The 17,136-nt window shown below is 37.6% G+C and overlaps 1 protein-coding gene across 1 annotated transcript in view; it reads left to right on the top strand.

Annotated features, from left to right (window-relative positions):
- Positions 1–17,136, top strand: part of LOC107755383 (nephrin-like) — a 54,812-nt gene that overhangs the window by 12,684 nt on the left and 24,992 nt on the right. The window contains 9 exon segments of the mRNA XM_016572162.1: positions 5,234–5,356; positions 5,621–5,702; positions 7,295–7,398; positions 10,986–11,107; positions 13,495–13,666; positions 14,724–14,881; positions 15,886–16,027; positions 16,799–16,996; positions 16,999–17,079. Of these exon segments, the coding sequence (XP_016427648.1) occupies positions 5,234–5,356; positions 5,621–5,702; positions 7,295–7,398; positions 10,986–11,107; positions 13,495–13,666; positions 14,724–14,881; positions 15,886–16,027; positions 16,799–16,996; positions 16,999–17,079 (1,182 nt within the window).

Genomic DNA, 17,136 nt, shown 5'->3' with positions numbered 1-17,136 from the left:
ATATATATATATATATATATATACATATAATAATAGTTAATAATAATATATATATATATTAATCTATTAAAATTACGTTTTGCTGTTTTATTAGGCCGGGCATACACAATGCAAGTTCGAACACTCTGGAGGTCGTGATCCATTGCAGAAAATAAAACGATGAGCGTGCAAATGATTTGGTGAATAGCAGAGACAGGTCTTATTCTACAGGGGTGTTCAAATGAAAGAAAGAGCACCCTCAGTTGAAGCTGTAATAATAATATTACAGATTTGGCAAACAATCCAGTGCCTCTTTGTGTCTGCGCTCTGGAGAGTCAAAAGTTTCTCTTTACGTCTTTTTGCAGTGGTGAGCAATGTAGCCAATCACTGACATATCTGTTGATTTCTTGAACGCAATGGCCAATCAGAGGCTTTAATGTTAGAATCCACTCACTGCTCGCAAAGCTGGAGTTTTGTGCAGCTCTGTATTCTGCACACTTGCAAATCATCTCATTATACTTAAAAGAGATATTCGTTCTGTAGTGTAGAGAGCTTTATTGATTGTAACGAAACTTTGTTGGATCCCGATGAACTAAGATGAGTGAATGATTATAAAAGGAGCGCTCTTTGCACCATAGCAATGAATGGCACAAAATATATTTAAAAATAGATGTGCATTAAGGCTACAGAACCCTCACTCATTTCGGAAGCTCCTTCAGTGGAGCACATTCAGCAGAGAACAGCATAGTTTGTGTGTGTGTGTGTGTGTGTGTGTGTGTGTGTGTGTGCGTGCGTGCGTGTGTGTGTGCGTGTGTGTGTGTGTCGGTGTATCCGCACAATATGGGGGTTTTACAGCTGCCTTAGCATTGCTATTGTTTTTTTTTTTACTGTTGTTGTAGGAAGCACATTTTGGCTTTTTTAAGCTTTGCTTTATATCGTGCACTGAGCCAAAAGTTGAGTGAGTGAGAATGAGGGATGAAGTGAAAGACACGCATAGAGAGGAGAGAGAGAATCGCTCTACCTGCTTGCCTGCTCTGTGAGCACACCATCAGTCTTTACTGGGAAATCTATGTGCCTGAACAATGTCTTCTCTAGCACAACAAGTGATGAGCCTGGCTTCATCTGCAGAAAATGAGAGAGAGAGAGAGTGCAAGGGGGCGATGGCGTGAGGGTGAGAAAGAAAGACAGTGAAAGGAAATTGTGAGCAGTTAAAAAGAGGGAGAACAGAGGAGAAGAGAAGAGAAAACAAATGCATCTCATTATCTAAGCGGGCTCCTCTGCAGTGCTCTCCTCAGTCATCAGCTCCAATTGCTTCCTTTAAATCAGTTTGAAGCCCAAGCCTTGCCCCTGTCTCGACGTGAAGCCCCTCGCTCCTCACTGCCCGAGCTGCACACAGCAATAACGCCCCCTAGTGCCTACAAACTCCAGGGAGCAACTGTCTACCTGAACAACACCGCTGAGGCTCATTACCATGTGCCAATCCTCACTAGATATTCCTTCAGTTTATTTGTTAGGGTTTCTTTCCATAGTGAAATTAAGTATTTGATAGTGTATTTGTTATGTAACGTTGCCCTTTTAAGACAAAAACTGATGCTCATGTAATCCATCATAATTTGAGAATGTTCCACAGAACGTCTTGTGCTTCGAAGGGAGCCATAAAAGTAGTAATTATCACAAATTATCTTATTTCCCTTTGACTTTATGAAATTATGTTATGGGACTGAGAATGGTAAATAGATTCTTACCAGTAGGTTCGGTCAATAAATTATCTATTAGATTGTAAATGACATCACTGTGATGAAACACTTTTGTCTTTACAGGCGACCTTGGCATTGCTGTTGTTTTTTGATTTTTTTTTGCTAATGTTGTAGGAAGCACTTTTTGGCTGGATTTAGTTTTATTTATTTATTTTTTTAAGCTTTGCTATATATCAAGCACCAAGCCAAAATTGAGCTTTAGTTTTTGCTTATCACAAATTATCTTATTTGACTGTTACTGTGACTTTTCTTTTACTATCTATTTATTTATTTATTTATTTATTTATGTATGTATGTATTAGAAAATATGAAAAAATTTAAAATATTATAATACTATATATAATTTTTTGTTATTTTATAATTTAATATTTTTATAATATGCTATATATTGTAGTGCATTTTTTTTTCTTATATATGCGTATTCAATATTTGTATTTTTTATTTTTTTACATTTATACATATAAATATATAAACATTCATGTCTTTCATTTCTAAAATAATAATTAATAATTAATAAAAAATATCAAGAACATATAAACTATTTTATAGTTAATTGAAATGTTTATTGTTTTAATCATTATGCTGTTTTCTTCTAAGCTGTTGCTGTTCAGACTATTACACAGAAAGCTGTCATACTTTATTGTCTAAGTTAAGAGTTTAATGCACCATTTACTAAGGATGTGTTTGAATCAGATTTACATTTTTCCCTTTTAATAGTTCAGCTTTTTGGTTTTGCACCGTCTAGGTTTTTTAATGCTAAAACGCTTCCTGTGTGAACAGCCTTTGTGAAGTTCATAAGCAGGATTTTATGATTTTTCCTTACACATTGTACAACCAAAAATGATCTTGTTTCACACTTTTCCATCCAATATCGAGCTCACAGTGGGTAAACTTTGCTACCAGGGTAAACCTGGACAGTGCCACATTTGAGTTCGATTCATTTGAACAGACCACAAAAACAGATTTTCACTCTCTCTCGTCAAAAGTGCCGGGAAGAGCTCTATAGCCCCGAGCGATTCAGAGGAAAGTTGCGCAGCGGAGAGGTGAGAGGGAGCGCTTTGATCGGCAGCGTGTGCGTCTCTTCTGCTGGAGGTGATTTGGAGCACTGTTACTGCTGCTCTTTTTCTTTTTTCCCTATAAGCAGAGCGCTATGCTAGATTAGCATTTAGTGCATTTCTACAGGCTTGTCGACAGCGCAGGGGCCGTGCTTCATCATCCGTCGGTGATTCACACAGGCGTTTCAATTGATAATGAGATGGTGCGCTTCTTCAGTGTCGTGCTGAGGCCGGGGAAAGCGAAAGTGCTCTGATAGAAAACAACCAAGGAACACTGCGAGGCCTTTCGTGAAGATCTTAAATAACCATGCGCAGGGTTTTGTGAGGCCCTAAGTAAGATCTTATGGGAAAATGGCCCTACTGAAGTAAAAGTTGTCATATAGCATAAAAAGATCCATAGAACCACTGCAGACAACACACTGCAGGACCATTTCAGTGAACCAAAACATATTGTTTTTGTTTCAAAACATTAAACAGTTAGGATAAATTGCATCCATTTGTTGAATAATGTGTGTTTTATAGTCTGTTTTAAGTGCATCTGGGAAACTTACAGATCTGACTGCAGTTATGAAGTAGTAATGTGAGTTTTTAAAATCTCAGTAAAAATAGCCAAAACGAAGCGAAATAAACCATGAAAGATGCCAAAGGCTTTGTTATATGTTGGACCAGTGGATAAACATAAGAGAATACATATTTTACACAACCTGTGTGATTTTTTTAATGCATGCATTGTATTTAAAGTATAATTGATAAATCTACATAGATCAAACTGCAAAATTGGAGTTATTTGCTTATTATTCAAAACAATTTTTGAAAGACGTTTCTCATGCTCACCAAGGCTGCATTTATTTTATTTAAAAAAAATATATAGTAAAAACAGTAATATTGTACAATATTATTACAGTTTAAAATAACTGTTTTATTTTTAAATACATTTTCAAATGTAATTTATTCCTGTGATGCAAAGCCTAATTTTCAACATTACTCCAGTCTTCAGTGTCACATGATCCTTCAGAAATCATTCTAATATGCTGATTTGCTGCTCAGCGCTTAATATTTTGTATGGAAATCTACACACACCACACACATATGTATATATTGAGAGAGAGAGAGAGAGAGAGAGAGAGAGAGAGAGAGATGAATGATAACTCAAAAATGCAACACTGAAAAGTGGGAAGCTAATACTTTTTGAAGACTTCGAAGACTTACATCTTTTTTTTCCCGGCAGATGATAAAACAGGTCTAAATCTGTTAGATTTACACTGAAGGATGGACCAGAGCCATATCTAGAGAGTATCAGAGAATAAAGACTTGAAAGTGGACTTTTGACTTGGCCAAAATGCCATAGCAGCCACATAGCAACATGCTAAAAACCTCTCAGAACTTATCTGCGCTCCCATTGGCATTCGCTGGGTTGTGTCATTGTGCATTTTCATTAAGTTCAACTTTGCTTAACTTTGTCTCTCTCGCTAATGCTGCCTCAGATCGCCAGCCCTCATGGAAAATGAATGACTTCTGGTTGCTGTGTTGCTGCAAAGCGCTGTCAGTGTGAATGCGTTTAACATTAATGAAATAGCATTTATTGCTTTAGTCAGGACACGGTGTAAACCAAACGCTGACTCTATCCTTACAGATGAAATATATTATGTTTTCACTGATTACATTTCTCCTATCCCGGTTTAATGTGCAGAGTCAACTTTACTGAGCCTCATTTTCCCCTAAAGGGAATTTGAGTGTATTTTGTTTTGCAGTATTTAGACATTTGGCAGTGCATTTACTGTATTTATTTGATGAAAAATACAGTAATATTGTGACATATTACAATTGAAAATAATTGTACTTTTTAATAGATTTTAGAATGTAATTTATTCATTGTTTTTCGGAAATCTTTCTAATATGCCGATTTCGCGCTGAAAAAGCAGAAATAATAAATTTTCTCAGGATTTTTGATTAAATAGCTTTTGATCAATTTAATGCATCCTTGTGAAATAAAAGTATTAATTTAAATAAAGTATTGATTTATCCATACATTCTTTTTTATTAAATTACATACAGGTTAGGGGGCAAGATTAATTTTAATCACTTTTTTTTCATAATTTATCACATACAAATGAATGTTTTAAATGCATTGACCCCAGAAAATAAGACATTATTTACTCTCTATATGGATCATGTTTCCATGATATACCCAAAACGCTTTAAATTTAGCTTACTTGTGTGGCCATTTCATCAATTCTGTCTCCAAAGTAGCTCGCTCCGAAGCTCAGTAACACAAGTGTATGTGTGTGCTTGTGTCTGCTCATGTGTGTGTTTTAAAGCTCTGAAATATCTCTTCAACCAGACACCAAATTAGTTCACAGCTTGCAATAAAATAATATATTGTGACAATCCCCTGCCTGTTAATCTCTCCTAACCTTCTCCACACTCTCTCTCTTGTCTAAGTCCCGCCCTCACAGCCGTACATCCAGCTGGAGTCTGATGAGCCGTGGGTGGAGGGAGACGAATACACGGTGACCTGCATCGCTCCTGATGCAAAACCTCCTGCAGAAATCACCATGTTCAGAGGTACGCCGTCACTTAAGAGCCCGACTCTTTATTATGTCCATTAAGTGGGGCTCTTATGAGAGAATTACACTGTAGATACACAACACCGATAAAAGATGAAAACTCTCGCTGGGAGCTTTCAAAGCAGTGGCTGTAAACTCAAACCAAGAGACTTCATGATTCATTTACTAAGTTTGTGTCACGCCATCCCTTGGCAAGAAGTACCCCGAGGCAGCCTACTGACTCTATAACTTCTGGGGGTTTTTTTTCTTTCTTTTTTCTCAGATGTAGAGGAGCTGACGGAACCCGATTCTTTCACAATGTCAGGCTCACAGGATAAACTTCTGAACACTCATGCTGAAGTCATGTAAGTCTGTGTGCGAACAATGAAGGTGTAGAAGGCTCTTTGCAGTTGAATTCTTGTCACCACTTTACCTTTTATTGTATGTCCTTCACAATTTGTCATTTTAAAATTTGAAAATAACTAAGGTCATGTTTTTATGTACTGTATATAAAGGCAAAGACGCAAAGGTTGGAAGAGATTGACCTCTTGAAAAATTTTAAATTTTTTAACTTTCAATATTTCATTTATATTTCACCAACATGTCTATTTTTTATTGAGGGACAGTGGTGTAGTGATAGGGCAATAGGCCTTTGGGTATTCAAGCAATATTTCAAGGAACAGTTATCCCAAAAATGTAAATTCTCATATGTATCCACCTTCATGTCATTCCAAACCTGTATGTTTTTATTTCTTCTATGAAATACAGCAGATGTTTATCAGAAGGTCCAGGCTATATTTCCAGTGTAGCTCCCAAATCTCATTCATGATTGCGTTTAATTTAAATAGTATTTATATTTAGAGGTGGGAAACTGCCAGTATACCTTTTCTGCAACATTTTATAGACTTTTAAAGATATTTAGCTGCACTGCCCTGCTTTTAATGTCACTACGGAAAGGTTTTATTCAGAAATTTCTACTTAAATGTTATTATTTTATTTTTAATTATTTAAAAGGTCTCACCAGGAGAATTTCTACGAGATATATTTTAAATATCTGTCACTTTCTTTGAATAGAAAGTAAAAACAACAGCATTTATTTGAAATAGAATTATTTTGAAACATTAACTGAACTTACTGGACCCAAATAAATATATAAATCAGAATAAAAAATCAAATATGCCATATGTCAGTCATGACACTTTATAATAAATGATGCTTGTGTCTTCTTGAGCTGGCACATTTTACTTTGTACACAAGTGTAATTGTAAGATTTGAGAGCTACAGCACAGGGAAAGATTAAGTGAATTCTGATCTAAATCCTCAAGCAGAGCTGTCATATGGCTTCAGAAGACTTGAAATATAGCCCCAAAGTGTCACTTCATTTTTTTTATATATATTTGGAACTTGAAAGCCTCACTTTCACTTTTACTTTTATTGTATGCAAATGAGCAGCCTGGACATTCTGCTTAACGTCTCCTTTTTTGTCATACAAAAGAGAGAATATCATACCAGATGAAATGATGTGCGAAATGACACTGGACTTGTAGAGTCTTCCGTACCGGATTCAGTAGTGTTGCTACCTACATGTTTTCTTTATTAAAACCTCTTTTTAACTTTACATGCAGCATAATTACCTAGACTGACCCAGATTTTGCAACCTCATAAATGTTTAGTCTATATGGGCAAATCCTGAAATCCATGTGGAGTTTTTTTTTTTTTTCAGAATATCTTCTGCATTCCACTTTTGCTGCACTATTGAATAAGGTATTGCAGACAAAACAAATCTTGAAGGCCAGGTACTGTACAGTTAAGTGAACGCTGGCAGCACTCCAGGCTGGCAAATGGAGTAAAGTTATCAGCTCAGTGGGTTTGTGGGTAATTGTGGCAACATCGGGGATGAGAGAGTGCCACAGTGTGAAACGCATTAACGCAATTCAACCCCGCTCTCTCTTTACAGCATCAGGGCACGAAGTTCAGACAACGCACGGCAGCTGACATGTCGAGCGAAGAACCCAGCTGCTCCTCGAGCTCTCGAGACTAGCATGACCATGAGGGTATACTGTAAGAACCCTGCCATTGTGTAAATTCACACTGAATGTGTTTACGACTAATTACTCCTAATCATTAATGGTAATATGTATTTTTTATTTTTGTGTGTGATGGGAAGAGCCAGTGGATTTGGTATGTGAAATCTCAGGTCGAGCAGAGTTTAATTAAATGGAGCACACACTGTAAATAATGAAAACCACCATGACTTTGAATTCATCGATTTTCTCGCACAGTTCTGAGTTCATGGCCACAGCTGTGTGACTCGTAGTCAATTGGGCCTTTTTCCTGTCAAGTAATACTCTTGGTCCTTTCACTATGAAAAGAAATTTGCCCTTCACTCTGAGATGATAACACAAGTACAAAGAGTACACCCTGAACCATTAAAGTCAACATGAAGCACTGTCTACCATTTTACTTCCACGATGTGACTTATTTTCATGAGAAACAAGATATTCAATGAGAAATTTTTTTTGATTTTATTAATTGGCTATTGTGAAATGTGGTTTTTAAATAACTGTTAGTCAAGTCGAAATGTTATTTAAAATCTAAATACATTAGGTTACAACAACAAAATTGTTTAAGGTTTGGTTTAGATGGAAATAACTCCTTAAAATCATAGTTCACCCCAAAATGAAAAATGTGTCATCATTTAGGCTACTCATTATTATATGGAGCTCCTAAAGGGATATGGTGATGGTAAAAAAAAAAAAAAATGCAGAGTTTCTCGGAGGAACACAAATGGTTTACGAGCAAACACAAAAGGGCCATATTTTAACGATAAGCGCATGGTCTAAAGCGCACGGGCACTTAGGGTGTGTCCGAATCCACTTTTGCTAGTTTAACGACGGGAAAAACGGTCATAGCCCGGCACATGGTCCAAAAGGGTTGTACCTATTCTCTTAATGAGTCATGGTTGTGTTTTGGGCGTAGCGTGCAATAAACCAATCAGAGTCTCAACTCCCATTCTCTTTAAGGCCAGTTGCGCTCGCGCCATGGTGTATTCGCTATTTACATGGCGGAATTTGCAAGAGCAAAGACTGAACGCTTGTCCAGAGAGGAAACGGATCTGCTCGTGCACAAGGTTAAAGCGCGCGAGCAGACCATCTACGGGGCACATTAATAATTTACATTGTAATCCTTTCATTTTTTATATTTGGCATGTTTGTGCGCTGTTGCGCGTCCCTGTGTGTGTAATAAGCAGAGTGTACTTGCATCGTTCACTCGCCTATAGGCGCATATTACTAACGCGCTCTTTAATTAACAAAAAATAAAAAATATTGCGCAATTGACTTTAGACCAGATTTCAGTTGGTCAATGGCGCAGTCTATTTCAGTTGCCTCAAAATAGCAACGTGCCACCAATGCACCTGAACACACCTCGTTTTCAGACCAGCACACCCATAGGCGCACAAATGGGCGCAAATGCATTTGCTATTTAAACAATGTGGCGCAGGACATGAAAATGATAACTGCCTCAGGCTGAAACTAGGAAAAAACACTTGTGCCGCGCCTGGCGCCGCATTGCGCCAGGTGTATGATAGGGCCCAAAGTTTCTAGGTCAGATGCAATATTTTTGTGAGTGAAGTGAACACAGAGTTTTATGAGAGAATGCAAAGTTTGTCAGGGAAACGTAACATTTTTGCAAGAGAACGCAAATGTTTTGCGAGCCAACCCGACACTTCTTGTGAGAATGCAATATTTTAGAGAGTAAAAATCTGTTTTGCTAGAGAATGCAAACTTTCTTGGAAGAACTTAGTACTTTTGCGAGAGACCACAAATGTTTTATGAGTGAACACAAAGATTCTCAGGAGAATGCAATACTTTTGCGAGAGAACGCAAATGTTTTATGAATGAACGCAAAGATTCTCAGGAGAACTCAATACTTTTGCGAGAGAACGCAAATGTTTTGAGAGAGAAAGCTAATTTTCTCAGGGAAACTCAATACTTTTGCGAGAGAATGCAAAAGTGTTGCGAGGGAACACAAAATAATTAAAATACTCCTCCCAGCTTATGTTTTTCCATCACCTTGTCACATTAGGGGCTCTGTATCATTTCAAACCTTGCTTTCTTCTGCAAAACATAAAAGATACACTTTAAAAAAAAAAATGTTGTCCATACAATTAAAAGGACTGTTAATGGGATTCAAAACCACATTGAACTCCACTGACTTTTATGTTATGGACAAGAAACAGTGAGACATTTTTCACAATATCTTTTGTGCAAACTTTTTTGGTGAACTATCCCTTTGAGGAATCAATCGCAGGTTGCCATGGTCTACCAAGTAGGGTTGATTTTTGTTTCATGTTGACTTCAAAAAGAAACACTTTTCAAATCAGTTTTAGTGCATCATGTTTCACCACATAATTTTTCTGTTTTAAGTCACTTTGTAAGCTTATCTGTTATGTTATTAGGTGAGCTTTGATGCAGCCTAATGCACATTTTAAATTCCATGTGATATGATGCATTTCACAGACATAAGCTTCTACCGAAATTTCGATTTAATACTTCTTATGTTTAGGTGACCAGCTAAGAGACCCGTCATTTTAGCTTTAGGATCCCAAACTATTCTAGATTGATTAAGGGTTCGGAATATCTTCCATTTTCTATTTTTTAAAATCGCTGGATTAACCACTCTCTTATTTACACGTTTCATCTTTGTCCTGACTCCGCGTATATTATCTAACGTTAAGTTCAAGTCAATAATATCAGAAGTACTCCGTGGATCGGCATCTCCTCCACTCCTCCAACCGGCCGACACGAGCGAGCCCACCGACAACCCCGCCGAGCCCAAGATCTCCACGCCAACACCCGAGCCCAACTCCGTCTCGGACGGCCCCCGAAACACACGCGGTGGGCCACCAAACCCGTTTAGGTTATCAACAGGCCGCTCGACTTTCATGAACCCCACACCAGCAGCGACGTCTCGGGCAGGCCCGACATCCGCAGCAGCGCCCATCGAACCAGAACAAGGATTAGTTGGTTGAGTATTTTCATATGCAGCAGATTGTGAGCAAGACGGCACTTTGTCATGGCAGACTCTCATTCGTCCATCGCGCCCGCTTGATTGGGGCAATAACAAAGAGTGACCCAACCCCATAATTTATTTTATGGCAAATGTATTATTCAGGAGCCCCACTGTAATTTATTCATGTTCCACATTGACTTATTACAGTTTAAACATCTGTTATTTTGGTTTATGGACTGGTGCCAGTGTGTGGGTCACTCTTTATACTTAATGGTTTCATCAAAGGGACAAGCGATGTCTTCCCGCTGCACTGGCATTAAATATCCTCGATTTAACAATGTTGTACGGGACTAAAATAGAGTCATGCTCTTCCTGAAACTTGTGGTCGTTTTTCTACCCTTCTCTTTCTTCTTCTTCCTCCATTTCCTCTCTCTTCACTGGCACTAACATGAAAAGAAGCCCGTCTTCACAGAACAAAGGCGAGATCTTTTGTTTTAATAATATTTTCCCTCCTTCTCGCACACGAACCATTCCTCTTTTCATTTCTTCTCGTGAGCCGTGCTGCGATGCATGCGAATACATACGAATGATTCGAACTTCTATTGATGTCGTAACCCTTCATTCACTTCCTTCAGTTCCCCCGCAGGCTCCGGTGATCATGGGATTAGAAAATGAAGAGGTCAAAGCTGGTTCCTTTCTCAGGGTGGTGTGCATGTCGTACGGGGGCAACCCACTGGCCACTCTGCATTGGACTAAGGTGAGAGAAATATGAGAAGTTCATCCTTGGTTGCCCCTTTTCTTTTTCCGGAATAATTACTTGGCCTCTTCCTTTGCTTGAATAGGATACGAAATAAGACCTTGAGTTTGTTTTATAGTTATCGATTAAAATGTTATTTCCCACAAATTAAAGAAAGATATTTTTTTAACAGTAACACTTTACAAAAAGTAACAATAACTAGCATTAACAATTAGCAATACATTTTTTACAGTATTTATAAATTTTTTGTAGCATCAAATATAACTGTTCTTTGTTAGTTCATGTTAACTCAGGTCCATTATATTGAAGATACAACTTTTGATATTAATAATGTACTGGTAAATGTTGAAAATAAAATTAACTAAGATTAATACATTCTTTAGAAGTATTTTTTCATTGCGTTAATGTTAAGTAATGTAGATAACTAATGGTAACAAATGGAACCTTATTGTAAAATGTTACGGTTTTTGTTACCGTTACAAATGCATTGAACACAAATACATTTGTTTAAAAAAATTGAATTAATAAAATTAGTCTAAATGTTGTTTCCTATGTCACAATTTTAAGAAATATTACATATTTTTTTATAATTAGGGAAAACCATGTGGTTACAGGGTTTAATGCAAAATGTGGGACATATGTAAGCATGTATTGTTATAATTATTAGAAATATGAATTATTGTTTATTGTATTTTCCTTTATACTGTATATATATATATATATATATACACGTATGTATGTTTATTTTTAGGCCGACACGAGCGAGCCCACCGACAACCCCGCCGAGCCCAAGATCTCCACGCCAACACCCGAGCCCAACTCCGTCTCGGACGGCCCCCGAAACACACGCCGTGGGCCACCAAACCCGTTTAGGTGTATATGTACTACAATATATTGAATATTAAACAGATTATGTCAATTAATTATTAATAATAATTTATTATTGTATGTTGCTGTAATTGTTGATACAGTACAATTGTGAAGGTCAAGACCTCTGAGGTGGGAGAATCCAAAATCATTACTTTTTGGGTAGAGGATATTAGGTTAATTTTATTATGGAATAGAACAAACCAAAGAACAAAAAACGTAAAAAGTCACGGGACACCAAATTTTACTGTCCAAATGTTACGTTAAGCAGGTAGCTGTTAGATGAAAAATGATGGAATGCTTCATTCAACCATGCGAGAGCTGTTTACCAAAATGCTTTGCAGGCCAATTACCATGAATGTAATGCCAAAAGGTCACAGTGGAACATAGGTTGCTAAAGTAATTTGAAGGTAGAATCTGGCAGGTGCACCAGTGGTTGTTATATTCTCGAAATTGTCTCAACCTCAGGAATTATGAAGCATTAGCGTCTCAAACAGCTTAATAAATGTGATGCAAAGCTTCAGTGCCACTGAAAATTCTGCTGAGACTGTGTCAGAGGACTAACTCAAGATAACAGCGTGCATATGTTCACAAAGAGAGACTATGCTGTGAGCACAGAATGAAGAAAAACAGAGCTTTTTTATAAAGGCCATTCAACATTTCTTAAAGACACTCTGAGAGTGGCTCTCGGGTAATGTTAAGTGAACTGCCCTAGTATAAATTTTTCTCTTAAATAGGACATTAAGAAACTATGATAAATGTATTTTTTTTAATTCACCCATTTATTTTAGTTTGTTTGTTTGTGTGTGTGTGTGTGTGTGTGTGTGTGTGTGCGCGCGAGAGAGTCTGTGCGTGAGTGAATGACTAAACTCAGCAAGCCTAGGGGAAAGCTGAGAGCTGCAACCAAGAACTTTATTAAACGTCTGTGTTTAGAGACAGAGAGAAGATGTCAAGCTTTAAATCATTTGCAAGTGAAGTCTAGACTGCTGAATCTACTTTTCAATTCATGTAGTGTCCCGCAGACAGACTCACAGTGGAGACTCAATTTACTTTGATAAAATGTGTCAGTCCTGACATCTCTAATAATTTTCAGCTAATGCAAATGTTAGCGTCTGCAACACTGTTGACTGGATGACTGATCTCAGACACAAATGTCTTTTTCTAGAAGTAAAGTTGGCTTCTATCTATCATCTATCTATCTATCTATCTATCTATCTATCTATCTATCTATCTTATCTGTCTGTCTGTCTGTCTATCTCTATGTCTGTCTGTCTGTCTGTCTGTCTGTCTGTCTATCTGTCTGTCTGTCTGTCTGTCTGTCTGCCAGCCCGCCCGTCCTTCAGTTCATCTATCCATATATCTGTTCATCTGTCTGATCTGTCTGTCCATATATGTCTATTCATATGTCTATATGTCTATTGTCTATCTATATGTTTGTCTGCCTTTCTATCCATCATTTATCCATCCATTCATTCTCCTATCCATCTATCTATCTGTGTCATCACTTTTCTCTTTTTCAGAACGGAGAAGTCCTGTCCACTAGCTGGGAAGAGGACGTTGTGTCACGTCGGTCCAGTAGTGTGTTGAAAATGACGGTGAAGCAAGAGGACAATCATGCTGTGCTGCGGTGCGAGAGCGTCAACCAAGTGTCTCGTTCACCAATGTCCCTCACACGCACTCTGAGCGTCCTTTGTGAGTAGTCCAGAACACATTATAGCTCTTAATCTTAAAAAACTTCTGCTCAAAAACCCATCAAACTTCTAAGAAGGCCACAAGCCTCTTGTTGCTAGTAGTTTTCAAAATAGCCTTAAAACAAAAGCTTGATCTTTCATGACACGCTGTCCCTTACCATAAGCCAATTACACATGGCTGTATCATGGCTGACAAGTAAATCAGGTCAATACTTGCTGCTACTTCCAGTTTCTGTAATCTTTCATTAACAGAAGATGGTTCATGACGGTCTTGTTACAACAAATTCCAATGTCAAACAACCCTTTCTTATCTCAAATCTACTTCTGTCAGGACCACTATCGTCAAAGATGATTGACAATTAGCATACAGTTTGAATTGGCGGTATGGTTCTGTTCTGGGCAAGAACTCCCTGCGCATCCATGCAGCCTAGCATGGATGAGAGCAGGGAGAGCAGCGATAACCCCCCTCCCCCAGGGTAAACAGAACAGAACCAACATAAATGTTTTGCGGATATCGTTAAAGTTCAATAATTTTATGTACACATTTTAGAATTAGTCTGATTCAAAGGATAATCAGAAGGCTGAATCCTGACTGACAGAGGAGGAGCTGGGGATGGAGGAGGGTAATTAGCTATTGAGCAATACGAAAACTGCTGATAATACTGAGGGACCTTATATATGAATGCTTAGATAGGTGTCATATTCCTATAGGTAGATTGGGATCAGCTGATGCGAGCTTGACTGACGTGACCTGCCAGAACTAACGCTACACTTGATTTTCATTGGCACATACCTCTTATTGAGAATATTTCCTAGTGCACACAAATACTGATGTCAGTTGGGTGTTATTAGAAGATCTCTCTAGACACTTCACTCGCCATTTCATTGATCAGCTAGATCATTATTTCTGGACTGTAAGAGGATCATGAGAACATATCTTAATGGCCTCAGATCTGTTGTGGCATGACTAGCTTGTTTAAACAATTTGCTGGAGAGATCTGCCGACTGTCCATTTATCTTGCTTCTCTTTCTGTTGTGGTGTTCACTTTTCCTCACAGTTGAGCCAGCCAAGGTAGCGCTACTAGGCTCCTTTGAAGCCATAGAGGGAGAGGAGATCAATCTGCTCTGTTACACTTCCTCTAGTAATCCTCCGGTCCACATCCGCTGGTGGCTCGGGTTCAGGGAGCTCAACAGTACGGATGTTACCATCTCTGAGGTATTTAACCTAACACTTTACAGTCAAAATCGAGGATGTGAAACTCTTCTCTTACAAAAATGGCCATAGTTTTTGACCATTGTTTTGTACATTATTGACACAGACTTTACCTTTTCTGATCCGCTTCGGCTCTTTTCAGCAAATTTTTTTTTTTTTTTTTTTTGACACTGTTTCTGTGTCTTGCTTTTGATAGGTCCATCTAAACACTTTCACAAGCCATTATGCCAACAATGAAAAGCTTTGTGAGGTGTAGCCCCTGATTAATGGAATAATTCTCGATTATTGTGTGAAATAAAGCCAGCGAGCCTTGACCCGAGAGTGATTCAAAGTCTCCATCAAGACTCTGCTTTTACTTTAGATTCTATTAGTTACTACATAATATTCTGTGAGATCAGGGGCTTTTAGAGTCTCTCTCTTTTTTTTTTATCTCGCGCTCTTCCTCTCCAGAGGTTGATTTGAATGAAACATAAGTGAATAAAAGCCGACCTGAGGCTGCTCGGCGCTTCACAGGACCCTCCTTGTTCATTTGGAGGTGTTTTACATCTGATCTTACATTTAGATGCTGGTGTTAATTTATTATTTTCTTTTTTTTTCCCTCAGAGCTACTTTTTATGAGATGAAACTAATACAAATATATATATATATATATATATATATATATTTCAAAACCTTGGCTTTGCTAAGTTTGCCTCACTTAAATGTTTATGGTCGTTTAGTGAGATTATAAGAGCCACAATGGACGCCAACGCTTTTGTCAAAATGATTTTCTTTGCATTTAATCATCAAATCACATGAACTACAGTATCTCTGATTAAACAATTGATGCACAAGGTCAGTTTCAAGCATGTCTACCATTAAAGAGACAGTAAGTCACTGTAGCATAATTTAATGTTTCCACTCCTGTGTGCAAAGAGTACACTTTTCCTTATAATAGCCCTTTACACAGACCATATATTATGCTGCTCAATAAAAATGAAAGGTCTCATGAAATATTTGTGTTGCAGGGGGATAATGGTGGGATGATGACGATGTCTAACTTGACGCATAAAGTGTCACGTGAGGACAACGGTCTTTCTCTGACTTGTGAGGCGTTCAACAAAGGCACCCACTTCTCTAGCGTTCGGTCTGAAGAGCTCATTGTTTACTGTGAGTGACCGCTAACATTTTTATCTAACATTCAGGTAGAATGATCCCTGATACATTCATTAATGCTGTTGCTTAACTACCAAGGTCATAGGTTTGATTCCCAAGAACTTTATTTTTTTAAGAAATTAATACTTATTTTCAACATGGATGCATTAGATTGATCAAAAGTGACAAGACATTTAAAATTTCACAAAAAAATTCAAATTCAAATAAATGCTGTTCTTTTGAACTCTCTGTTCATCATAGAATCCTGAAAAAAATATATGTTGCAGTTTCCACAAAAATATTAAGCAGCACAACTGTTTTAACATTGATAATAGTAAGAAATGTTTCTTGAGCAGCAAATCAGCATATTAGAATGATTTCTGACGGATCATGTGACACTGAAGACTGGAGTAATGATGCTGAAAATTCAGCTTTGATCACAGGAATACATTAAATTTTTAAATATATATTTTTAAAGAAAACAGTTATTTTAAATTGAATTAATATTTCACAATATTACTGTTTTTACTATATTTTATTTGAATAAATGCAGCCTTGGTGAGCGTAAGAGACTTCTTTCAAAAATATTTAACAAGTATTACAGATCCCACACTTTTGAACAGTGGTGTATTTTGAGACAAATGTATACCATGAGCCCATTATAACTTTATCTAAAATAAATGTAAATTTAATAATGTGCTTTTTTGCAAATATCTCAGCAATGTGCTTATTGGAGTATTAGTTCAGTTGATGTCTGTTCCTCTTATCCCATTCTTTTTTTAACAGATCCTCCTCAGAAGGTGTGGATAGATGCTCCTCCACCGAACGTCTTCTTACACTCTGGGACAACTCTTCGTTTGGTCTGTTTCTCCAGTGGTGGCAATCCCACAGGTCAGCTGGTCTGGTTGAAGGTGTGTAGTGGTATGAACGTTTTTCATGACAGTTACAGATATGTTTTTTTAGCTCTGCCATTAAATAATCCTCCATGTCTGTGTGCACCTACCGCTGTGACTCCTCCAACAAAGCCAAGAAAGTTCTGTCTGCCCAGACCAAACTCAGGGTTCTGTGTATGTTTAGAAAAAAACACACACCATACAGTGATGCTAAACCACTTTTTTTTTTTT

Source organism: Sinocyclocheilus rhinocerous, unplaced genomic scaffold, assembly GCF_001515625.1.
Source record: "Sinocyclocheilus rhinocerous isolate Xijiao unplaced genomic scaffold, SAMN03320098_v1.1 scaffold3307, whole genome shotgun sequence".
In the NCBI taxonomy this organism is placed as follows: domain Eukaryota; kingdom Metazoa; phylum Chordata; class Actinopteri; order Cypriniformes; family Cyprinidae; genus Sinocyclocheilus; species Sinocyclocheilus rhinocerous.
This window is presented reverse-complemented; position numbering and strand designations above follow the sequence as displayed.